Source organism: Rhamphochromis longiceps, linkage group LG19, assembly GCF_057381845.1.
Source record: "Rhamphochromis longiceps isolate RC_006_pf linkage group LG19, R_longiceps_female_GT1.1, whole genome shotgun sequence".
Lineage (NCBI taxonomy): Eukaryota > Metazoa > Chordata > Actinopteri > Cichliformes > Cichlidae > Rhamphochromis > Rhamphochromis longiceps.
Genome location: NC_140575.1, coordinates 28,122,747 through 28,149,646, shown reverse-complemented (window position 1 = coordinate 28,149,646; position 26,900 = coordinate 28,122,747). Strand labels below are relative to the sequence as shown.

Here is a 26,900-nt window from a genome sequence, read left to right as displayed (position 1 = left end):
GTCACTTTATAAAATAAAAAGTTCAGCTGCAAGATAACACAAATATCTAACCAATCACGTGGCAGCATCTCAGTACATTTAGGCATGGAGAAATGAGACGACCTGCTGAAGTTCAAGCTGAGCAATAGAATAGGAAAGGGCAGTGAGTTAACTGATTAAGCGACTAAATGATTAGGTGCGGCATGATTATTTGTGCCAGTCTAGCTGATCTACTGGGATTTTCCCACACAGTCTGCCCTAAGGTTTACAGAGAATGGTCCAAAAAAGAAAAAATGTCTAGTGGGCAGCAGTTCTCTGGAGGAAATGGTTTGTTAATGCCTGAGGTCAGAGGAGACTGGTCAGACTGCTTCAAGCTGATAGGAAGTTAACAGTGACTTAAATACCCACTCCATACAATAAGGTATGCTTAATGGCATCTCTGAACACTCGTCATGTCAGTCTCTGAAGTGGGTGGATTACAACAGCAGAAAACCAAAAGAGCAAAATCTCTTAGGAATGTTTCCAACACCTTGAAGAATGTATCTGATGAAGAATTAAAGCAGTTAGGAAGGAAAGAGCTGACCGTTTAAGACATGAGCAAAAACAAGTCTAAAGTCTTTGGCCAACGTCATAACATGCATGTAGTGCAAGCCTGGCTCTGCCTGGGGCTTGAATCAAAGATGTTCTTGCTGAGACACAACAGATCATGTATATGAGATGACTGTATAACATTCTAGTTTTGCCGTTGTGTGTGTATTTAAACTCACAAAATGTATTTTTGCACCAGCGCTCATAGGTCAGTAGGTTGTTCCACTGCACCACACGTGTAGCAAGCTGAGAGAACAAAACAAAAAGCATCTCCACTTAGTGGCTGCGTTACCTAGTTACAGCATTAAGCAGTAAATGCAAATGCTAATGCGGCGCAAGCAATAAATCACTAGCCATTAACCTTGTTAAATATGCAGATTTACCTCCCATCAGAATAAACTATTTCTACAGGGGTAAACACAAATTTTTTTAAGCTTGAGTAATCAATGCAAATACATTGAGTGTCCTGAAAAATACCAAAACAAGAAGTTTTCCACCATCCTTGAAGGTGTGCAAAAATGTAAATAAAAAATAATCTTTTCAATGTCATAAAAAAGGGTCAAGAACGAGCAAAAGCATTTGTGTCAGACACCTGAGCTACATTTAGAGTTTCATATACCGTGACGGTGTCATGAGGTGGAGATAAAGTGTGTATTTGTCTGAATTTACAGGAATTTTAACAACTGATGTATGACGGGGAAAAAAAATAATTATTTATTTTTTGTTGTTGTAATAAAATCTTAATGAGCTTGTAGCAATGTGAGTTTAGTTCTGGGGAGACTGAACATTACCTATCGCTGTTTTTTTTTTACTCCTAAGGCATGCAAACACACCTCTGACACCTTTTCAAACCAAATTCGCAATTTGCATTATTGTGATCCTGATAATTGCTTTTAGTGTTCATTTTTTTTTTTATTCAGGGAGAGCTGACTGCATCTGTTAGAGAAAGCCTTTATTTAATTTGCAACAGCGTTGTGATTTCTGGTGTCTAACACTTGAATTCCCCTACAGTACAAGCACTGACAAGCAGCAGGCATTCCTCTGTGTTTGAGCTCTGTAAAGAGTAATCTCAGGCAGCACTCAGTCCAAAACAGACCCTCCTGTGAGTTCATGATTGTACCCCTTCACTGACCATGACTGACTGGCACTGCTAATGCACAGGAACTGGACACAACCCAGCCAGTGTTGTCACTGTTTACACAAAACATGCAGTCTCGTTTTTGCTTTTTTGTGTTTTTCACATACTCACTTTTACCCAAAAATGTGGAGAACTATGTTACCACCAGCTGAGGTGAGGTTGGATCAACCCTCTGGTGAGACTGCAAGCTCTGACTGTGAGATTTATGTAAGGACACTTGGAAATGCTCTATTAAATAAGCAGGTGCACTCAAACCTTGTATTTGAACAATGTTACCAGAATCATAAAGCGGTGTATTGTTTGTTTCCTGGTTGATTTTTCTGTGTTAAAAGCCTCCCTGTGGCCCACTTTGACTGCAGCAGCAGTAGCAGCATGGGGGGATTTCTATGACTCTGTTTGTGTTATCTCCTCTCATCTCTAAACGCATGGTAGCACAGCACATCAGAAAGCCACCTATAAGCTCACAATGGAACTGAAAGTCCTATTTTTAGTCAGTTGATAAAGTATCCACTGTGCGTTAAAGCTGATCATTATAGAACATGCATGTGGTATACTGTAAGTTCTACTTTTCTTAAATATATATATAGACAGAGATACTGAGAGGAGTGAGAGTTCAAAAAGGTAGAGTTTTCTGGGCAGGAAATCAATCAAAGCAGGGAAACAAACCTGATGGAATGAGCAGGAACCAGGAGAAATGGGCAGAATCAAAAATCATTAGGAGGCTTAGAGGTATAACCAAACCAGGGTGCACACTGTGCCATTGTAGGTTGGTCCAGACCAGTGTGGAGAACAAACACATCAAAGAACCAAGCCAATATCTTTGGTAATGGCTCCAAAATTGTGGATAGGCTTAAAGTTACCCAGTTTAACCTGGAACAAACTTCCAACTTTTTCAGAAATTCAGGAAATAACTGCTGCTGTGTCACACAGTGTGTCCCACAGCCAACAATAACAGGAATATAGCTTGAAATGTTGCCAGTTTGTAATCATTGCTATCCATCTGATGGCCTTTAGATAGAATGCGGGTTCAGGGCTCCTCTTATCCAGAATGAATGAATGAATGAATGAATGCTTTATTGGCCATATGCAGGTTGCCCCACAGAGGAATAGGACCCCCCCCCCCCCCCCCCCCGACTTACACACACAACAACAAGACAACACAAGGGAATACAGTCGGAGATCGGCAGCGTTGGGAGAATAACACTGAAAAAATTACACAACACTGGGAAAAGTACAAGAGGAAAAAAAAGAGACCTCTTCACACGCTGGGCAACCTATGGGAGGACAGCATGAGAACAGGAAACAAAAAAAACTCCTCTGCACAGAGAGCACATTAATGTCCACATCACAACATCAGAGCACATGACAAGCCACAGGGGATGGATAGGGGGGTGGGGGGTGATTCGAAGGAACACAGCAGTCGTCCTGCACCATGCTACCATTTCAGCGCGGCACGCAGACCCGCTGCCTTCCCCCGCAGGAACAAGCATCGAAGGCGTTTGGAAGGGAGGGGGATGAGTGCGTGCTTATCAGTGTAAATGTGTGTGTGTGCGTGTCCATAGTTCAGCTGAGACAGTGTCCTTCGCTGTATCAGGCTAAGTAAACAGTCCTCCAGCCGATCCAGGTGTCCTTCATGGGATGGCAAGAATAGTCATCACACAGTCGTTATCAGGGAGTTGTTTTGGTGGGCTCCAGCCTTGGGCCTGAGCAGCTGGCGCCGTGGTGTCCAAATGTAGAATATTGTTGATTTCTCCTTTATGCGAGCAGCGAATTTAGCACTCTGACACTGGGGCCTCGATTTCCCGTTGGAGCGCTGCGAGCCTCCCCATGATGGTATCAAGCTTCTGTTCCGTGGTGTTGTCATTCTTTTGGTTCTGAGACCCCACAGCTGCAGTGAGCCGTTCTGCGATGTTATCCAACTTTCGCTCAAGGGTGTTATTGTGAGCAGGCCCCTCTCTGATGTATCCCATCATACGCTCAATGGTGTTAGTTTGAGTCTTCACGGCAGCTGTAAGCGTCTCCAAGGTGTTAACCATGCTGCGTTCGGTGTGGGAGGCCGCGCCTCGTCCCATCGCTTCAATTCCAGCGGTCAGCTTAGGGGGGGTTTGAACAGCCGGTTCCGCTCTCTTATTTCTCCGATAAGTCAGGGCCAAGCTCTGTTTCTGTTATATTGACTGACGTGCCTATTGTGGTATGAAGGAGGGGGAGTTTTATCAGATTTTTCAAGGATGTGTTGATTTTAAGCAGTTAGAGAGTGGGTACATTCTCTTAATATACCAACATTTGTTTCCCCACTGTTAACCTATTGCAATTTAATTCAATTTCACTTCAGTTTTATCTATATAGTGACAGATCCCATCATAGATCGTAGTTGCCTTAAGGTGTGTTATATTGTGAGGTAAACATCATACAATAATGCAGAAAAACCCTAACAATCAAATTATCACCTAAAAGTAGGCACTTGGCAAGAGCAGGAAGGAAAAACTCCCTTTTAACAGGAAGAAACCTCCAGCAGAACCAGACTCAGGAAGGGGCGGGGCCATCTGCCACAACCAATTGCAGGTGAGGGGAGGGAGACACAACAAAAGACTGAAATTGTCTTTTAAATGAGAAACATTTTCTTCCACTTATCCAATCCAGAGGGCTAGAGCTTATCCCAGCTGTTGTTGGGCAAAAGGTGAAGTACTCCCTGGACAGATAGCCAAATATTTACTTAATTGTTATTTCCTGGAGTGGGCCAGGATACTGACTACATCCTTTAGGTCATGGTGGTGAAGCCCACTGAGGCTGTGATGCCAGGAGCCCTGCTGGAGCGGGGCTGCAGAATTGTTTCCATGGCTGTTTATCTTTAAGATGGAGAAACCTAGTTATTTATTTAGTTATTTTTCTCCAGTTTAACTCTTTACCTTAGCTTGAGTTTGCCTTTAGTTTGACCAACTAATATTCACTGTAACTATGCTGAACAAAACTCCAGCTGTTAAGAAAAAGGGGAATAAAAGAGAGTTTGACTGTTGAACTGTTTAAAAGCTTTTTATTCCTCAGCCATCCTTAACAGACAAAAACCCAAATGAAATTAGCTGGTGGTTAAATGTGTGACACAAAATGTCTATACCAACAGAGATTTAAAAGAAAATCTAGTTGAGTTATTGCAGCAGGAGTGTAGTCTGTGTGATGTCCTTCATGACTGTGTCAAGGAGATGCAACATGGATACAAATAATGAAAGAATTAAAGCTGTGCAGGGACTCGGTAGATTGTATCATCGTCTACATTCATCAAACCTGGTGTCATACCCAAGTTTATTATGTTCATTCAGTAAAGTGCTGCTTGCAATGAACTTGCAGTCACACAAACACCTTTACAGCTGAATGTTTCTCTTAGAAAGATGACCTTGCACAGAGAGAGACAGAGAAAGCCAGCAACACAGTTTTTGACTTTCGGCTGGTGACTGTGGCTCCATCCACACATACATGGGTATTTTTTAAGCCAGATTTTCTGCTTTAGCATTGCGTAAGTATTCTAAAGGCCTCACATAATAAATTTTTTGAAACAATATATGAGAGAAGTTTTTTTTTTCATGGGTTTACCTCAGTTTAACTGATTGAACGGTGATACATCCTGACTAGCCAGTTTAAAAATCAACCTCCTGCTGACTAGTACATTTAAGAGAGAATAGCTTTTTTATTGTCATTGTACATGTACAATGAAATTATGGGAGTATGGAATCAGCTATTTAAAAAAAAAAAGTCATCTCAAGTCACCAACTTTATCAAACTAACATTTTCTAGTTGGTAGGTACTTTTTGGGTTTGTTTTGTTCTCACTGAAAACAGCTTCCTTCCTCATTTCCTTTCAGAAATGAGTGATCCAACACATACACCCAGAAATGCAAAACAATGGTGTGAAAGACTAAACTGCTCTGAATGGTTGGGGAGGAAAACACAGATTAGTGCAGCTTTAATTGAAATGCTACAAAAGTAATTGAGAGCAGGCTGTTCTGTCGACCTGCTAAAGACACTTAATTTCACTCTTACATAGTTGCACTTTCTCCATCAAGTCCATCAAGAGCACTTTTTGAGGCAACCGTTTAGTTATTGTGGTCAATTCTTTTTATTCGTGATTAATGACAGCTGTAGCAGCCGAGGCCAAATGGGGCAAACCCGAACCAGGGCAGATCCCTTGTTGTCGTGAGTGTCAACCCTCCCTCTCCACCTACCCAAAATTACTGCTGCGGGGAACTGCTCCTTCTTATCCAAGTGTTTATGACATGAGACACAAGAGAAGTGACCAAGCTGAGCAGCTAGGTCAGCCACGTTTGGAAACTGGAGCCTTAAATAATCCCCAACTGCTGAAGTAAATATACATAGCTCATACAAAGAAGAGCTATTGTATTAAGACCTGATATGCACCGAAGTGCTACATGAATAATACTGAAGTAACCTGAAATCTATTTCCATAAGATAGTTCATCATAAAATGCATATTTTTATACATTTGTACAAACAAAAAATACTTATTTTTCTTATTCTTAGAGATTATGTAACAGATTTATTTGTTATATTGGAATCACATTAGAGTTTCTACTACTCCAAAGAGCATGGCAAAGGAAAAAGAAAGCATCTATATATACAGCACAATATGATCTTATGGATTGAGTCTGCATCATAAATTAGAGAAAAAACAATTAAATATTGCAGAAATAATAATATAATAAAATGATGTGTGCAAGAGTGAAATCTGATGACTTCTTTCACTGCTTTGTATGATCTGAAGGCTGGACTGGAGTACAATGAGAAACTCAAATATAGGACACATGTTGAGCGGCAGAGTGCGTCCCACTGCAGCGTGCTCCAGTCGGGTCTGATGGGATATGGTGCCTTCTGCTCTGCCAATCGGCTCTCGAAGGTCTCCATCTAAAAATGTATTGGGAGAGGTACTATTTACAACTGGAGGTTCGCTAAGCTCAAACTTTCCAAATCCGATGATCATATGAAGGCGTGATCGCCACCATGTAGGGGATTGTGCCACTTTTTAGAGGGATGTGTCCCATTTTTTAGGAGACCCTCGCTGTGCAGATTCTGTAGGTCGCTGAAGTGAAGCATTTCAGCATGCGACTGAGGCAAAAGAGGAAAGAACGTCAGCTCTAAATACACTGTGTAAATCACTTTTTTTATTCCCTTGGAGGAAAATATGACAGGAAAAGAGCTAAGTGGTGATGATAACTGTTGACTGCTAAGGCTGGTGTTACTGTGGTCAGACTCATTTTAGCTGAAGTGGAAGCAGACAAATCCATTTAAAAACTGAATGTCTAGATAGGGAATTCACTTTGACCAGTAACTGGTTTTATCAGCCCTTTTAAAAGCTGGAACCAGTCCATACTTTTAGCAGGAAAGGTAAGATGCATTTAGAAGTGGTAAAGATTCTGCAGTAAGATGCAGAATAGTATGCACAATGCACATCGTTCTCTTTCATGCCACTACAGTGTCACAGATGGCCTCATTTTAAAATGAAAGGAGGGCTAGCTTGGGAGACAGACTGCAAACATTTTTAAGGGCATGCCGCTCAGAGATATGTGGAGAAGAATAAGACCTTATAATGTAAGTATGTGAGGTGAGATTTACTGGATTTACTGCCTCCTGGAGGTATAGGCTGTCTGATTTTGAGTGTGTATGTTTGCTTACACGCTCTATGTGTGAGGCTTGTGTGGTGAAAGAGACGTGGGGTGACAGCATGAAGAGGTGAGCAGCCTAATCCTCTGTGGGCAGACAAGTGCTAATAGCACACATCAGTGCTGGTGCGGGTGAAGCCTCGGGGAGTGTTAAAACGAGAGGTTATTGAGCAGGACAGACACAGGGTTCATGTTTGGAACAAGCATGGCTAAAATTGCATCAGCTTATCAGCAGTATCTAAAAATCAAGGCTTGGAGAAACGTGCTAGAAATGCAGGATATGTGAACTGGAGCTACACATTTCAGGAACAATGTGCATGAGACTGCATGAACAAAACACTTCTCTGCTCATTTCCAGTGAAGACTCACTTTCATCAAAGAGTATTTGCCCACTCTGAGCTCCAGATCCTGAAAGTTTGCTCGTCATTAAAAAATAAATGATAATTACAAAAAAATGTTATCAGCGATAGATAGATAGATAGATAGATAGATAGATAGATAGATAGATAGATAGATAGATAGATAGATAGATAGATAGATAGATAGATAGATAGATAGATAGATAGATAGATAGATAGATAGATAGATAGAGTCACGGTGCTCGTTCGTTCTAACTCATCACTTTTAAATGTTTTTGTCCTTATTTGTCCACTAAGGGGAGCTGGTGGGTGAAGGGCATGTAAGAAATCTGATTTCTTTCACTGCTTTGTATGATCTGAAGGCTGGACTGGAGTACAATGAGAAACTTAAATATAGGACACATGTTGAGCGACATTCAATGGTCAGAATATACAGTTTGCAGTTTGCATAATGTAAGAAGTCATTCACTGCTGGAAAACACTTTAAACAATAGAGTGTGGTTAGTTATGTCATGTTGTGTTATGTGATGTACAAAAGTACAGGATAAAAAACATACTGAAGTCAGTACTACAGAACACAAGAGTAATGTTGTACATGTACAACATTACTCTTGTGTGTACTGGAATGACAGCATGCAGCTTGTGTCTTTGCATAGATGCTGTATGTGACAGCCTGACCCAGTCAAGGATAATGTTAAAAAAACAAGATAATATAGATTTAAAAGTTGATAACTTGACATTGTTTCACCTGGACAGACACACACACACTGCAAACTTTCTAAGCTGTTGTGTTCTGCTAATCAGTACTCAAGTCTAATAAAACGACAAAAGACAAAACGACAGTTTATAAAACTTACAGAACGCTTTCTCTCACTAATTTTCTATGTCGGAATTTCCTGGACTTTTTCCTCCCTCTGTACTAAGCCGACGCCTCCTTCAATGTGCTATACATTCTTGGTCACAAATGCGGTTTTTACGCACGGAGACATCATGGGTTTGCGCGCTCTCTTGACCTCGCTCTGCCTCGTTTTAAACTGCTGGAGCGGAGCGTCGACCTTCGAGCTGACAATACTCCACACCAATGACAACCATGCACGAATCGAGGAGACCGGCAAGGACTCGGGAAAGTGTCGAGCAGAGCGTCCCTGCTTCGCTGGTGTGGCCAGGAGGTTCACGAAAGTGACCGAGATCAGAAAAAAAGAGACGAACGTGGTGTTTCTGGATGCTGGAGACCAATTCCAAGGGACTGTCTGGTTCAACTACTATAATGGCGCTGAAGCCGCACACTTTATGAACAAACTTGGTTATGATGTTATGGCAAGTATTCTTTTAATTTCTATGTTGTTTGGAAACTTTTTGTGTGTTAAAGTGGTTCAAGTTTGTATTTTTCGAAGATAAGTTTCTTTAAAAAGTCAATTATGTGTTCATTTTTAAATTTTAGTAAATCATTATATTTAATGAGTTAATAAAGTAGTTGAAGTTCTTTTTTTTTTCACATAGGCTTTTGGAAATCACGAGTTTGACAATGGAGTGGAGGGTCTCATTCAACCCTTTCTCCAGAATATAAATTTCTCTGTGGTCAGTGCAAATATTAAACCCGACCAAACCCTGGCAGAGCTTCATAAATACTACAGTCCCTACAAAGTTATCAGTGTGGGCTCAGAGAAAGTAGCTGTGGTTGGCTATACCTCAGCAGAGACGCCATTCTTATCCAGGCCAGGTAAATCTGTTCCAATGATGTCCCGCCCAATGCCCATGCTTTGTTTTTCCAGTTCGTGGATGAAGCTGGATCACAATCAGGATAATATCACTCAAATAAAACTCTCTTTCTTTATAAAGCGTCGCTGATTGTTGGTGTTTTCAGCTACATTACCAGATGTCTTGCCTTGTAATAACAACTTTCAAATTGTTATCCAGTATTTAGACGTTTTATTCACCAGTGTTTTGAAATGTGCACTGCTTGCTTGCACCCATCCGTCCCCTATTTCCTGTGCGTGTTAGGCAAACATCTCAAGTTCAAAGATGAGGTGGAGTCACTTCAAGCTCAAGTAAATAAGCTGGAAAGTCTGGGCTATAATAAAATCATTGCCCTGGGACACTCTGGTTTTGTTGTGGATCAAGACATAGCGAGACGCGTGAGAGGGGTGGATGTTGTTGTTGGAGGGCATACCAACACGTTCCTCTACACAGGTATCTCTATCCTGTTCTATTGTTATTTATTATAGTGTTTATCCAGCTGTCTCCAGACACAAAAACTGCATTTCACACATGCAACAAACCAATTTAAAGGAATGGCATGCTTCTAACCTCACTATAACAGAAAGAAAGAACCACTTAGGCTACAAACCACAACATTTTCTTTCTCTGCAGGAACGCCCCCATCTTCCGAAGTGCCAGCTGGCCCATATCCTTTTATAGTAAAATCCAACCATGGAAGAGACGTGCCAGTGGTCCAGGCTTACGCCTTTGGGAAATATCTTGGACACTTAAAAGTGACTTTTGATGATGCTGGCAATGTCATCAAAGCCGTTGGAAATCCCATCCTAATGGACAGCAGCATACCTCAAGGTAGACTAAAATATCAGATTACACTGTACACATGTTACTGTTTGAAAAGTCGAAACCATTCACTGAACCAAATAAGATTTTATCATGTTAAAATTTCTCAGTGTTCCTGGAAGTGTATTAAGGATTTGGGAAATGAGGCAAAAGTTTTATCTCTGTGAACACAAAAGAAATTGGATATAATCAGAAGCGGCAATGAGACTAAATTACTCTGAAAGAGAGAGAAAACTTTTTTAAAAGCTGGGTAAGCTCTTTAGTAAGCATTCCTGCTCCTGACGCAGAACATGAACTTTAGTGATCATTTCTTATCTCATATTTGTTTACATTACCAGGTAACTTGTTATTACTGGATTTTGATGCACACACCCATCCTTGAGTGGTGGAAAATGTTTGCACATACTTACAGCAAAGTGGGGCAAAATTGCATTGTCCAAGACTCATCACAATATCAACAAATCTTCAGTGTTAAATTCCTTTGCTGACAGTTGAACATCCAGTGGTACATAGAGGTAAAAACTGCTTTAGCTCATTTGTCTCAGTATGAAAAGAATAACAAAAACACAACACAGGACTCAGGCTCTCCCATCACATCCATTTTCTAGTAAAAGTTTACATGTGCTCACACAAATAAGAACTTTAACATTACTTACCTTTTTGAAAGATACTTCTTGTTGTTTAATGAAGTGTATTATACTCATTAAATTAAACTAGTTAGCACCTTATATCTTATATAATCTATGAATATATGTTGCAGCCACTTTCTTGGGTACAACTGCTCACTAACACAAATATCTAATCATCCAATGACTTGTTTTGCTTTTGTTTTGTTTTTTTGTCTGTCCTGTTTGGTTCTTCAGCCGTCAGAATTGATGTTTGAAGGCCAACAAAGATACCCAATGGATTTACTTTACCAAGTGGATCATGACTTGCCGTATTGGTCCATTTGATCGACTTTTGTTGTTATTATTTATTTTATTTTATTTTCAGCTGTTACAAACAGGACAGACATACCTAGGGGATAGGAAAGGGAGAAAGAAAGATGAAGGAGAAGAAAAACAGGGGAAGAGAGACAGTGAGAAAGGTCACTTAAAAAGAAATGCAAATCTGTGCATTTTGACATGTAGACATGGTTAAGATGACCTGCTGAAGTTCTAAGTGAGCACCAGAGTGAAAAAGAAATGTGATTTAAGTGACGTTGAATGTGGGTTGGTTGGCACATGGACTCGGCTGACTATTATAGAAAATGCTGATGTATTGGGATTTTCCCACCTAAGCTTCCTTTCCCGTACAGCCAGGCTTACAGAGACAGAAACAGTAACAATCACCACTTGTTACAACCAAGATCTGCAGGACATGTTGAACCTTGAAGCAGATGGCTACAGCAGCAATATGTCATTCAATATGACATTGTAACTATGATTTGCAATCTCATATTGAAAAAGTGGAGTTGTTCCTTGCTTTACAAATGCAATGTTACCATATTTGTGTAAATTCTTCATTAGAGCTCCAGGATTATCTATTTGCTCTCAGGGATTTACTCAAAATCCAATAATCTAGATTTTTTTTCTCCAACAGTCACGATCTGTGTTTTTTTTCTTCTTCTTTGTTTTGTTTTGTTTCAGATGCGGAGATCCTTGCTGATGTTAATAAGTGGAAAACAGACTTGGCTCAATACTCGACTAAGTATGTGGGCCAAACCTTAGTCTACCTCAACGGGTCATTTGAAGAGTGCCGATTTCGGGAGTGTAACCTGGGAAACCTAATCTGTGATGCCATGGTAAAAGTTACAGGCATTTTTCACTTAGTTAACATGAGTTAAGTGTGAATTAGTGGTGTTAAGAGATTTTCTACATTATACACTACAACCAAATCTCTATAATACAATATAATCAAGTAGGCCTTATATTCTAACCAAGTGTGCCTTATATTTAGTGTGTTCATATATTTTCACATAACCAAGCCTATTGTTGAAGAACTACCTAATCAAGTTTATTGTTAAAGAGAACATAATGCATTCCTTACTTAAGTGTCTGAAATGTTTGAGATGTTTTGACAGCATGATATAATGATGCATTCTTTCCTATAATGTCTGTGATGTCAGATAAAGCATGATATACTACTGTATTTTTAATCCCAGTGTGTGAAAGATCAGATAAGCTGATTTCATGTTTAACCTCTTCCCTGACTGTTAAAAAGAGGAAGTACTATGTAACCCATTTTTGCCTTATAAATAAAGCAGCGAGCCTGTGCTCGGTGTGTGTGTCTTCTCAGAGGCATTCACCCGTGCGCACGTTTTCTAATTACACTCTGAGTCGGTCTGCAGTTGTCTCATTTCTCTTACTTGTGTTTGAACAAATGTCTACCCCTGACATTTAATTGGTCCTTCGCTAGCCGGATAACTGACTGTTATTTTTAACGTCTAGTTTTCCACAGCGGTCTTCATCGGATCCTGACGTCGTGACGCCTGCGCTGGAAAAGAGTCTGTGCACAGCAAAAGAAAATCCGGGAGCGTGAATTCGACCTCCGGTCAGCGTCTTACACAGGCCTTCACGGCTGCAGGACCCGATGAGCACCGGATCCAAAAACGCAGCGCCACAGTAAGGTGAATATGAAACACTGCATTCCATCAAGCGTAACAATACGTTGATATTGAGATTTTCCTTTAAAATAGTGTAAGCCTGGTGAGCGCCGACAGATCTCATAGTCCAGAGAGGGACTTAAAGAGACAACAGGCAAGAGCGATAATCTAGAAATCGCTATTAAAAGTTCTGGTTGCTCTGGGTAGCAGCTGTAACGGAACGAGTTCCGGTCACTCTAGGAGTGGCTGCAACGGAACAGGTTGAAGGTTACATGAAATAGGCCTATGGAAAATCTCAATAAAAATTATAAAAACGCGCTTTGTTTGTGTTGAAATAGAGGAGTGAGTTGTTTTTACGACCCAATAAGCGGTCGAACCACTTCTCAAACTGTTTTCCTGTGTACACTCACGTATTGGTTAAAGTGGAAAAAGGGTTGTGCGTCATCACGTAAAATCAATAACCGCTCACTCGAATAGCAAGTGAGTAGAAGGCTGTTATTGAAAACCCATTCTCACTTTTGCATGCCAAAGAAGGTGTCACAGTTCTGACGTAATTAGTTCAAAATGGGTAATACTAAAACTAAAGTAAAATTAACAGCAGATGAAGAAAAGCTTGAAAGAAACTGTCAAAATGCAGGAAGAGTCAGTGCAAATAGGTGGAGAAATCCACATAAAATTTATTGTCCAGCCTGGCAAGGCAAATGCAATCAAGAGTCAATAACTGCTTTAAAAGCTGCTTTGCAAAAAGAACTATTTGAGGAAAAAAGTCAAAAGAAAAAAGCAAAACGTGTAGCTGAATGGCGACTTTTCAAAGCATGGGAGGCAGAAAATGATAAACGCAGTGCTAAACGTGCCCAAAAACAAGAAAATAAAGATAAACAGAAAGCTGCTGGAGAGGAAAAAAACCCCCCTCCTTATGCACCTTCCTCTCAGCCCACACACACAGCAGCAGCAGCAGCAGCAGCTGCACCAACTCCTGCGTCACCGCTTCCTGTGATCTCTCCTCACAACCCTTTTGCTCCAGATCCCTATGCTGAGGCAAAACATCAGCTTAATCTTATGACTAAACATAATCACTACAAAAAAGAAGGAACTGTAGGTCAGTTTCCAATGGTTGCCTTATCAAATCCTAGGTATGGGCAACCCAGTGGGCCTGTAGACGGCCAAGGAATCATACCAATAGATGGAGAACCTCTGATATACGCATTCAGACCCTGGTCCCATAAGGACAGAGAGAATGTGCTAAAAGATGTCCCACCCCTTAATGAAGGTTTTCAACAGTGGCGACATGCAGTAGAACTGATTCGTAGAGGTTGGGGTTTGAATGGTCATGAGATGCTCCAAGTTCTTCAAGATTTATTAGGTTTACGTTTTCCTAGAGTCCGAGGAGCCTACACAGGAAACGACCAAAACGGCGACGTCCTAGGACCAGACACTCCTCAGTTAGTTCAAGAAACAAATGACTTGTACGGCAGAATAGAAGTCAATTTAGCCCCAAGGCCAGATTATGGAAAAATAGGAGAGTGCAAACAAAAGGAAGGAGAGACAGCATCAGACTATCTGGATCGCTTACGTCCTGTTTTCGGGCAAAATTCAGGACTGGATCACGATCCAAATCCACAGTCTGCTTTTCAACAACAATTAAAAAATGCCTTCCTGAATGGCCTAATGCCCAAAATAAAAACACACGTAGACAAACACTGGGTGACACAAAACACAGGCACTCTGCCTGACGCCCTGCAATATGCTGAGCATGCAGTTAAAGTGTATAAACAGAAAGAAAAAACAGAAGGAGTTTTCATGATTGACCCAGAGACAGGCTTCATAGCTTTCTCAGGACAACAAAAACACACAGCAGGTTTTAAGCCACGTAAGGGAAAGCAGAAAGTAGGACAAAGAAGAGACAAAAGAGATATACAATGTTATAACTGTGGTAAATACGGGCACTTTGCTCGAGACTGTAGAAGTGTAAGCCAGGAACAAGAAAGTGATGATGACAGGCGCAGACGCCGTGATGAATGACTAGCACGAGAGGAAGGAAGTGAAACAAGTGAAGGGGAAGTTTACAATATTGAACAACTACTGCTGGGATCAGAAGCAAAGCCAACAGTTATAGTACACGTGAATGGTGTCCCAGTAAAATTCCTTTGTGACACAGGAGCGTGTAGATCTGTCTTAACAGTAGAAGTCCCAAATGTAACTTTCTCAAAAGACACTTTAATTGTGAAATCAGCCACAGGACATGTGACATTGCAACAGCTAACCGTTCCCCTCTTTATGTCACATAGAGAAAGTGGTCGTGGCTGCAGAAACCAGTGCATCTATGACCCATCTTGTCCACTAAATTTGTTAGGAAGAGATGCTTTAACAAAATTAAAAATAGGAGTTATCCCTGAAGAAAGTGGCATGCAAGCCAGACTCCTACTCTCTGAAAGTCAGAACCAAACTGAAGACATTTTTGTTTGTGAAGGTTCAGGTGAGCCAAATTATTACTGGACTTTAGATTTACCAAAACTTGAACCTCTGGAAGCCAAGGCTAATGTGTACTTACCTGAACACTCACAGAGGCAGGACCCAGCAGCATACCACAACACCCTGTGGTATAAACATGTCCCAGGCCCAGACAAAATTTATGATCAGCAAGTGCACAGACTAGGACCACAAAAATTAGTCCTACAACACCTGTATGTAACACAGAGTGGCAACGCAGTATGCTCAGTGTTACAGACAGATGCAGTGCAACGCATAAATAAAATGTTGAACCCTCATGTATCTGTTGCATGCAACGACCAAACGCCTTGGTCTGAGTTAGGCACAGTGCTGAGAAATGTAGAAATGGACAGATATGACAAAACAGAGTGTGAAGGCTGGCAAAAAGGCCGTAGAACAGGGTGCATGAGACTCACGCTGTGTTGGCCGGTGACAGCCACACCGGCTACACATTTAGCCACAACAGAGCAAGACGAATGACAAGTGTTAACAGTTGAAACACATCCTGAACTAGAAAAGCTACCACAAACATTATGGTCTCAAGGACCCACAGATGTAGGCCTAATAAAAGAAGCAGATCCAGTAGTGGTGAAAGCTACAACCACATATAGGCCTGTGAAACCACAATATCCTTTGAGTGCAGAGGCGAGAGAAGGAATTGGGCCAGTCATAGCAGATATGCAAAAAGCAGGTATTCTCGTGAAAACTAATGAAGCCACGTGTAATACCCCAATTTTTCCAATAAAAAAGGCTAATACAGGAAAATATCGCCTAGTTCATGATCTAAGAGCAATAAACGAGGTAACAGAGCAAATACCTCCGGTGGTTGCAAATCCACACACAATTTTAAATCAGGTAACACCGAAAGAACAGTGGTTCTCTGTAATAGACTTGTCCAATGCTTTCTTCTCTGTGCCCCTACACCCTGACTCACAGAAGCTATTCGGATTCACCTTTAACAATCAAAAGTATACTTATACAAGGTTGCCTCAGGGATTCCAGAATAGCCCCACTCTTTATGCAGAGGCTTTGAGAAAATCAATGTCATCTTGCTCCCTCCCTGCTCCAGGGCAATTCTTGCTGTATGTAGATGATATATTGATTACAGGCCATACACAGGATGAGTGCAAAACAAACACACTGACAGTTTTGCAACATCTCGCAGAGCAAGGCCATAAGGTATCACAGCATAAATTGCAGTTGTGGAGCCAGGAAGTGACATACCTTGGCCACAAACTAACAGGACGAGGCAGACAGCTGTTAGACAGCAGAAAAGTAGCTGTACAAAATGCTCCAAAGCCAATTACTAAACAACAAATGATGAGTTATCTAGGTCTGTGCAATTTCTGTAGATGCTGGATCCCAGAGTATGCACTGCTGGCCCAGCCACTACAGGACCTCATTTATGGCAAAGACCTAGCACTAAAAGACAAAATACAATGGACCCCAGAAGCAGAAAAAGCTTTTGTTGATTTAAAAATAGCATTGCAGACATGTACCGTCTTAGCTTTACCTGACTATGAAAGACAGTTTGTTCTTCATGTTGATGGTGCAGGAGGGTACATGAAAGCAGTGTTAACTCAAGCTTTTGGAGAAAAACAACGCCCATTAGCTTTCTACTCATGCAAACTTGACTCTGTAGCTGCTGGATTACCTACCTGTGTTCAGGCGTGCGCAGCAGCAGCAGAGGCAGTTAAAAAATGTGCAGACATTGTTTTGGGACACAAGTTGATCATTAAAGTCCCACATGCTGTGACCTCTATTTTACTCCAAGCAAATCTCTCTTTCCTCACACATGCCAGACAACTTTCTTATGTGGGGATTTTACTTTCGCAATCACATATCACAATAGAGAAGTGTGGCCAGCTAAACCCAAGCACACTTTTGCCGACCCCTCTGGATGGAGAACAACATTGTTGCATTAAAAAATTAGAGGAAGACACAAAGCCTCGCAATGATATACACAGTTCCCCCCAGAGCAGTTTCAGTAATGTTTTTGTAGACGGCTCAGCGTCAAAAGATATTTACGGTAGAAATTGTGTGGGTTACGCGGTCACAACTGTTGATACAGTGGTGGAGGCAAAAGCTCTCAGTTCCTCAAACTCTGCTCAAAGCGCAGAATTGACCGCAGTCATCAGAGCATGTACATTGTACAAAGGTCAAAGTGTCAATATACACACAGACAGCCAATATGTCTATTCAGCAGTTCATCATTTTGCAAAAATATGGCATAACAGAGGAATGACAACGTCCTCAGGCAACCCAGTTCAACATGCAAACCTTCTAAAAAAGCTGTTAGAAGTAATAACGTTGCCAAAAGAATTAGCACTATGCAAATGTGCAGCTCATCAAAAGGATGACACAGAAATAACAAGAGGAAATAACTTTGCTGACAAAGCAGCCAAAGCAGCTGCAGAAAAACACATTGATGTTTTAACAACAGAAACCATAGATTTAATACCATTAGGAATACTAGCAGATGCGCAGAAGACAGCATCACTGAGTGAACAAAAATCTTGGTTGAAAGATGGAGCAGAATTAAAAGATAATCTCATGATGTGTAATGGCAAACCAGTCCTTCCAAAAAATTTGCATAAAACTGCTGCATTAGTGACACACGGCAGAACGCATGTGTCAACGGGTGGAATGGTTTCTATACTCAATAAACAGTTCTATACAAAAAATTTTGAAAGTTCAGCAAAAGAGTTTATTAGAACATGCATGATTTGCCAAAAACACAATGCTCAAGGTAATTTACGACCAAAGCGAGGCCGGTTCCCTAAACCACCACACCCATTCCATACTATCCACATGGATTTTATAGAACTAAATGAATCTCAATCCTCCAAGTATGCACTTGTGATAATAGATGTATTTTCCAAATGGCCAGAAATATACCCAGTGAAAAAAGCAGATGCAATCTCAGTAGCAAAATGTTTGTGCAACCATTTCATTCCAACATATGGCATTCCGTCTCTGATAAGATCAGACAATGGCACACATTTTGTAAATGAAGTGATAAGTAAAGTTTCTGAAGCTCTAGGCTTCAGCATAAAACATCATTGTTCTTATCATCCACAAAGTGCAGGATTAGTCGAGAGAACTAACGGCACAATTAAACAAAGATTGAGGAAATGTATGGAAGAAACAAAAAAACCATGGCCTGAATGTCTAAGCTTAGTAAAGTTATGGATGAGAATAACTCAAGGAGCAGGTGGTCTAACGCCATTTGAAGTTGTACATGGCAGACACTTCCCTCTTCCCATAACGAGCGAGCCAATTAATAAATCTATTGCAGAAACAACAATGGCAGAATGGATGACAAAACTGTTTGAAAATAAAGAAGTGATTTTAAACAATCAACTGCCGAGTGATCTATCTCCAGTCTCTTGCAGGTTGAACCCCGGTGATTGGATTCTGATTAAAGTCCTCCAGCGGAAAAACTGGAGTTCTCCGAAGTGGGAGGGTCCGTTTCAAGTGCTGCTTACTACACCAACAGCTTGTAAAATCGCTGAAAGACCTTCGTGGATCCATCAAACTCACGTGAAGAAAGTGTTTGCACCACAATAAGACGCCGGTTCCCCCGACTCTCAAGTGATCCCCTGGTGAAGGAAAGGGCTGATTGGGTATACCCCGCCCTTTACCTTCTCGCCAGTGGTCTCCTCACTTGGAGCTCAGGTGTGCCTGGTCGCCCTGAAGAACAAACACATAATAAAGAGTGACCCATCCCACCAAAGAGAGGAACCAATGACAACACCAGGGACGCCTAGAATGCAGAGAGCCAGCATGATGAATCTAGGAGAAGAAGAGCCACCAGCCCCCAAGCTGCTATGCTTAAGTGCTTGTCACTTTCAACGGAAACGGTTCATGTGCCGCCTGATCTGTCTGGTGGCCGGTTTCATCTTAGGGGTGATGCTCCTCTGGCTGATACCTGGAGGAGCCCGCAGAATAACACCAACTATTCCCCGTCTCAAGAGGTGGACCCATGACAACTCCCATCTAACTGAGATGACCCAAGATCACATTCACCCTTGGATGAACAATGCCTGGTACCGATACCTACACAACACCATAGATGAAAAAGAATGTTATGTCTGTTCTCACATGCCTTCAACTTCAGTCTACCCCACCATATATGGTCGCAAAATGGACAGTCACGTGCAAAGTGAATGTGCAGCAAGTTTCGCCAGCATTGGAAGACAATACTTTACAATTGGCAAGAAAGCTTCACTCCCAGGTGCAAAAGGCCTGAAGAAGGATGGAATCTGTGACGACAAATTCTGGGTAGATATGACAGTAAAAAACAGAAATGCTTCTGTCCCTTTCCCTGTTTTTATGACCCATACAGAGACATGGCATCCTTTGTGCTTCTACCAATCGTCAGTGCAAGGACGCCACCCTCTGGGCCATACCGACAACTGCAACACAACCTATGGAGGAGTAGGGTATGGGACAGTCAACCTAAATCAACAGGTAAATGGCACCTATTGGGTACAAGGTATGGCATGGCTGTGCGGACAGCGTGCGTACTTTATGTTGCCACCCAACTGGTCAGGATGCTGTGCACCTATCTTCATTTCAGATCACACTTTTAAGATATCTGTGTACAACAAGACCAGAGTTAGGCGTCATATAGAAATCAAGCCTCATGATTCAATCCTTGGAACAGACGTGCCAGAGGAATTCAAACTCTGGAGCACCGCCGACAAGGTAATGCACTCTCTGTTTCCCTGGACCGGAGTAGGAAAACACGCACTACGAATTGAGACTTTAGACTATCGCTTTGGACTGTTTTTGAACGCTTCCACCCGCATTGACAAATCACAGAATGAAGAAATTGATGCAATCCGCATCACTGTCATGCAACACCGAGTAGCTTTGGACCTTATTCTTGCAGAGAAAGGAGGTCTTTGTGTACTGTTCAACAAGACATGTTGTACTTACATACCTGACAACATACACTCATTAAACATGACAAATGCTTTGAATGTTTTGAGACAACTAAGAGACGCTCAGCAACAGGACTACGTAACCGATGAGCATGGCTGGTGGGACTGGTTGCTGAGCGGCTCCTGGAAATCTTTGCTGATTAAAGGCCTGTTGGCCCTATGTACTGTGATGTTCCTATTTTGCATTTTTGCTGCTTGTATTATCCCTTGTCTGAGACGCATGGTGATGAGTATGCTTAATCGTACTTTAGGAAATTTTGTTTTGATCCAGAGAGATATGGAGGATCCCTTTCGCCAGTATGATATGCTAAATAGAGAGACCAGAGAAGAAAATGTCTATGATAATCTTAATCTTAACAGAGCTGATGTTTAGATACTTCACTGAATGATATGCAAGTTGAAAATGTGATTTAACAAGTGACTATGCATTGATATTAAACATGTGAAATATATTAACAACAGGAGGGAAATGTTAAGAGATTTTCTACATTATACACTACAACCAAATCTCTATAATACAATATAATCAAGTAGGCCTTATATTCTAACCAAGTGTGCCTTATATTTAGTGTGTTCATATATTTTCACATAACCAAGCCTATTGTTGAAGAACTACCTAATCAAGTTTATTGTTAAAGAGAACATAATGCATTCCTTACTTAAGTGTCTGAAATGTTTGAGATGTTTTGACAGCATGATATAATGATGCATTCTTTCCTATAATGTCTGTGATGTCAGATAAAGCATGATATACTACTGTATTTTTAATCCCAGTGTGTGAAAGATCAGATAAGCTGATTTCATGTTTAACCTCTTCCCTGACTGTTAAAAAGAGGAAGTACTATGTAACCCATTTTTGCCTTATAAATAAAGCAGCGAGCCTGTGCTCGGTGTGTGTGTCTTCTCAGAGGCATTCACCCGTGCGCACGTTTTCTAATTACACTCTGAGTCGGTCTGCAGTTGTCTCATTTCTCTTACTTGTGTTTGAACAAATGTCTACCCCTGACAAGTGGTAATAAAAGGACTGCGTGATTTTTAAGGAAGGTGATTGATCATAACAGATATTTATGATGATAAAAGGTGACGACAAACAGCCAGAAGCAAAGAGAATTTCTCTGTCATATAATACGTCTCTTTTGCATTTACAGGTGTATCACAATATGAGGCATTCAACTGGGGAGCAGTGGAATCATGTAAGCTTGTGTATGCTGAATAGTGGGGGCATACGGACAGCGATAGACGAACGCTACAGAAATGGTAGATTTTTTTTTTCCTTTGTGCAGAATTGCCGAGTTCTTAATTCACCTTGAAGTGTTTTGTAATCTGCTGTTATTTACCTTTATATGTTGTCCTTTTAGGCTCCATAACAATGGAGGAGATCCTCACCGTGTTACCATTTGGAGGAACCTGTGACTTGGTCCAAATAAAAGGCTCAACAATAAAAAAGGCATTTGAACACTCTGTTCACAGATATGGAAGAAAGACTGGAGAATTTCTTCAGGTCTCAGGTCTGTGCTCCTCTGCTAACACAGAATAGTTTAATAATCTTTTATAACAAAGGGTTAGAAATACATATCTAACATGTGCTTACAAAAGTTGCACTGAAAGCATTGCTCAGCTGCAGGTGTGCCTAGTTTTGTAACAGGACATTAAATAGCATGTTATATGAATCAGTTCCTAAAGTAACCGTAATGCACATGTGTATTTAGTGCAGTGTGAAAACAATAATCAGTGGCTTTATGAGGTAGTTGAGGTAGTGTTTGTTGTCTCATCTTAGTAGACAACCCACTGTCTCCAGCCTTACACTAAACATAAAATGCTGTTGATGTTCTCCCAAAAGTATTTTAATTTGTGTTTTACTAATTCTAAGTAAACAGGACTGTGGTGGGGCGTGGTTCGTGGTGCGGCTGCGGGGTGAGGCTGAGCTCAGTCAGCTCATCACGCCTCCCCTGCATGAAAGAAGAATGAACTGGGTCCTGACGTTGTTGTTGTTGTTGTTGTTGTTGTTGTTGTTTTGTACGTGTGGCTGGAAAGCTGCAGCCGAGAGTTGTAGAGAACAACAAGTGGTAAAAAAGAGAGTGAAACGTGTGAAGAATGTGGTCGAGTTTGTCATTGCATCGCATGCCACAAGGACACACTAGTCTCTTTATATAAATGTAAACACTATGCCATTTTTCCCTTAAATTTCCAGGCATTCATGTGAAGTACGACCTCTCCAAGCCAGTGAACCAGCGTGTAGCATCGCTGTCATTGCTCTGCACAGAGTGCCGCGTGCCCAAGTATGAACCATTAGACCCACAGAAGACATACACCGTGGTCATGCCTTCATACATGGTGGGTGGAGGCGATAACTTTACAATGATTAAGAGGGAGTTACTGAAACATAATTCAGGTGGGTGGCAGACTCTTGTTCTAAATTTATAAGCAGTTTACCTCAGGCACTTAAAAGGACCTTTACTGCATCCAGCACCAGCATCCTCTTAGTCAAAAATCACACTGACCTCATTAAAAAATGACATTTTCAATTCAAAAGGTCAAAGGTCAACCTCACACTAACATCCCTAACATCATAATCAACTCGTAGCAAAGTACCTGGCAGCTGTGAGATCCCTCTACAGTTCCCCTTTCCTTGTTTTGCATAAAGCACAAGTTTTTCTATTTTGGAAAATGAATTACATCTTTTTGTCACGAAACCTTCGTTACTTATCTTGGTTACCGGATACACGTCTTTGGCAAATCGAATGCAAACGTGTTAAGTTTCAGTGCACCTTTGTGAGCTGGATGGATACGCTTACACGCCCTATGGGCTCGCTTTAATGTTCGATGTTGGAAAAGTCACGTTAGCAACTGTTCTGTTGTTTTTCCCTCGCCTTTGTGCATCCATCAAACTGCAGATAATGGTATTTCCACGCAATTGACATAACCGCACTCTGCATTGGAGGAGCGTGCATTTTAAATATCACTTTTGTGTAACTGTGGGAAGCAAAGATTGCAATTGAGTTTAAAACTGATGCACGAATAATGATTATTTGTGCATATTTGTGCATCACATTTGTTTTGAGACTATCACTTGTGATACTAAATTTGGGTACTGATTTTTTATATCCTCTTCGCTGCCAGACTGAATACTTGTGTGTTTGAAGCATCCAAGTTTAGACTTCTTCTTTGAAGGTGTTTCTGCTGCTGTGGTCCACTCCATACTCACACTCCCTTTAGAAATACATATAATCTAAATATATAAATAGAACAAAACAGAGGTGTGGACTCGAGTCACATGACTTGGACTCGAGTCATTAATTTTATGACTTTAGACTTGACTTGAAAAAATGTTCTAAGACTTGTGACTTGACTTGGACTTTTACACCAATGACTTGGGACTTGAATTGGACTTGAACCGGTTTACTTGAAAAGACTTGATATTTTACCCCAAATATAAAATTTAACATGCATATTATATAGAGATTGAAAATGTGACGTCATTCACGGGTAGAACCGCAAAGGATTCTGGGAACTCGTGGCAAGCGGTACTAGCGCACGCAGGCTTTCAATTAAAATCAGTTATACAGCGATAAAAAGAAACACAAAAATGTCAAGAAGCTGTTGTATTATTAACTGCAATAGCCGGTCGCATGACAGCCACGGGAAGCCGACGGGTAAAGAGATCGGTTGTTATCGGATTACGTCGTTGAAGAGAAATTGTTCAAGCCATGTTTCCGAAGTAACAAAGACGCGACGGATGGCCTGGATCGCAGCCATTCAAAGATCAAATATAACGTCCCAGAACCCTCCAGCTCACAGGTTAGTCTGCTCCAAGCATTTACACGAAGGTCAGTGTTTTTTAGTAGTTAATACGTCATTTTCATAACATAATTAGTGATATAGGTTACAAGCAAGTCTGGCGCTGAACAGAAATTGTCGCGCTATGCTCCTTTATTTATTGTGCATAAATAGTGAATTGTCCTGACACAATATTGTGTTTCGCTTCTGTTATTATGGTACATTGACAAAAACATATACTTTTATTCACAGGATAAAACAGTTGTTTTGTATCACTAATTGCCCAGTACGATTACAGCATACAATATTATTGTCACTGCTACATTTCTGTGATGCTACCAGAAATTATTTCCACTACTAATTAATTACCGTTGAGCTCAAAGGTCCTATTAATAAACGGTTAAGGAATGTGTATTTATGACGACAATTTGTGAGACTGGTAAACTTATGATACATACGATGGTCTTTACTTTCTACACGGTGCATTTCAAGGTCCTGCACCCATCCGGCGGTAAGCTGTACCTGGGCTTGTTGCAGTGACCTGAAGTTACTAAACTTCATGAGTGTATGCACTCACTCCAAGAACCGTATGATTATAAATATGCATATAAATATGCTACGATGAGATAGCTGACTTCATCTAACTAGCAAATGTTGTCCAGGCTACGTTGGTGATGCAGTTTTTTTAATGTGTATGATATTTTTGTCATGCGATTTTAAAGCCGGTCCTACAACCGCATCCAAGAATAACATGCAGCTTATCTCAGAACTGTCGGTGAAAATTATTCTTGGAGCTAGGTTTAATTGAGCTGCATTTTAAAGAGGTGCAATTTCACAATTTGTGTATATTTTCTAAGTTCACTATTTTGTCATGTGTTGAGAAAAACACAGATTTTAAAATTACATGGTCTAATATTTACATTTAGCATAACTGCAACATTATTTTTTCATTATTTTTTTTTTAAAGACTCGAAAGGACTTGAAATTCAAAGTTTCAGACTTGTGACTTGACTCGGACTTTTACACCAGTGACTTGAGACTCGACTCTGACTTGCCTGACATTACTTGAGACTTGACTTGAGACTTGAGGATAAAGACTTGAGACTTACTTGAGACTTGCAAAACAATGACTTGGTCCCACCTCTGGAACAAAAGAGCTCATTTAGCAATCACTCCAAGACTTGGCAGACTGTTATAAAGGTTTGCAAACTTTAATGTTTCATAGTCATTTGTCCCTTGCTTTTTTTCTCCCTGGTGGAATGCAACCTGAGTCATGACCATTAATGTTTTTTTAAATAAAACATCACAGGAAGGAGCTAGACAGTGCTTTTCATGAATTAACTGGATTGTCTAAAGTGAAATTCTAACATCCTGTCCATGTTAAAATGGATGAATTCATCTGATAATGCCTAAAGTGAGAAACATTTTACGAGCGGACACTGAGAATTAACTGTGGCGCACTTGTCTGTGAAACGCATGGAAATGGGGAAAAACAACATATGGACCACACATGGAAACGCAGCCATATAACATCTGCTCTCAAGAGTTTATTCTGTGACTCAAAGTCCTGCAGTTGTTTTTAAACTTGACAACACACGTTGCAGTAAAATATCTCTGTAGTGGTATAGTGGAAAAGTTTTTGTTATCCTCAAGGCCGCACTAAAGAAGAAAAGAATAGCAGGATGTGGCTTGTGACATTTTCATTTCCAGCATTGCTTTAAGGGTTTTTGGCACTCTGGCACAGTTTATCGAAATGCTGAAACAACCATTGGACAGTTTTGCCGTAGCGCTTTGTATTAACACTTATGATTCTAAGCCTGAAAAGCTGATGATCTGCTGAGGGACATAGAAATCCATTGTTTTTGAGGATGGTTGAAGAACTCATATTAACTGTGGCAAACTTTCACACAGAGGTTGGATTTTTTTTGTTTTGTTTTTTAACTTTTTTTCCCACCCATTATTCAGAGACAGAAATGAACAACAAATCAAAGCCTGCTGTACCTGTAAACTCTTTAGTTCTCGATCTTTACTCTTGGGATTCTCTCCAGCAGGGATGTTTAAATCGTTTAAATATGTTTCTGCAGTTTTCTTTAAATTTTACAAAAATCACTCTTGAAATCGAGAATCGAGCATCATGAAGATGTTATTTATGTATTTTAATGATGTAATATTGATTCATTTAATGCCACTTTGAGATTTTTTTAAAAAAAAAATTTGCCTTTTCTTGCAGGTGACTTGGACATTACCGTTTTTTCCAAGTACATCTCTGACATGAAGCGCGTGTTCCCTGCAGTAGAAGGCCGCATCACTTTCAGGAACTCTGCTGTCATTGCTTCATACAGTATTGGCTTGTTGCTGCTGAGTCTGTGTCTGTCTGTGACACTTTGATTGGCTTTTTACACTCTGGTAAACTGTGATAAATTGAAAAGCTCCAGGACTTGGTTAACTGTCTTTTCAGCTCGCTGCCCTCAAAGCTAACTAGAAGACAACAGGATTACAGGTTCAGCCTCGGGGTAGCCAGCATCCAGGTTGAAACTTATTATAACCCACAACGATTCAGCAACCCCCCAAAAAAGCATGAGCGACAGTCTTGTTTACTCAAACCGACACACAAATGTACCAAAAGAAACAACCTAAATATAAAAAGCAAAGTTATATTGAATGATAGAGCTTACTGATTGAAAGACGAGGGAGTGTATGAAGCTTGGTCAATTTTCTGAATGAGATTATTTTACAAAATAACAGTGGATAGTAAAAAGCACACAAAGCAACAACTATTCCAAATGATTTTCTTTAATTACCATTATTCAAAT

At 40.6% G+C, this 26,900-nt stretch overlaps 1 protein-coding gene across 2 annotated transcripts; it reads left to right on the top strand.

Moving 5' to 3' along the window:
• The first annotated feature begins 8,461 nt into the window (after positions 1–8,461).
• On the top strand, positions 8,462–26,893 carry LOC146646986 (snake venom 5'-nucleotidase-like). Of its 2 annotated transcripts, none has more exons than XM_085392251.1 (9): positions 8,462–9,045; positions 9,229–9,448; positions 9,730–9,918; positions 10,099–10,296; positions 11,916–12,070; positions 21,459–21,567; positions 21,669–21,818; positions 22,502–22,644; positions 26,318–26,893. In XM_085392251.1, exons 1-9 carry the CDS (start codon positions 8,668–8,670, stop codon positions 26,360–26,362), a joined length of 1,587 nt encoding a protein of 528 aa, XP_085248377.1. In that variant the 5' UTR covers positions 8,462–8,667; the 3' UTR covers positions 26,363–26,893. The 2 variants fall into 2 exon arrangements, with proteins under 2 accessions (XP_085248377.1, XP_085248378.1); XM_085392252.1 differs by having other exon boundaries at positions 8,481–9,045; positions 22,502–22,702.
• Positions 26,894–26,900: the final 7 nt, after the last annotated feature.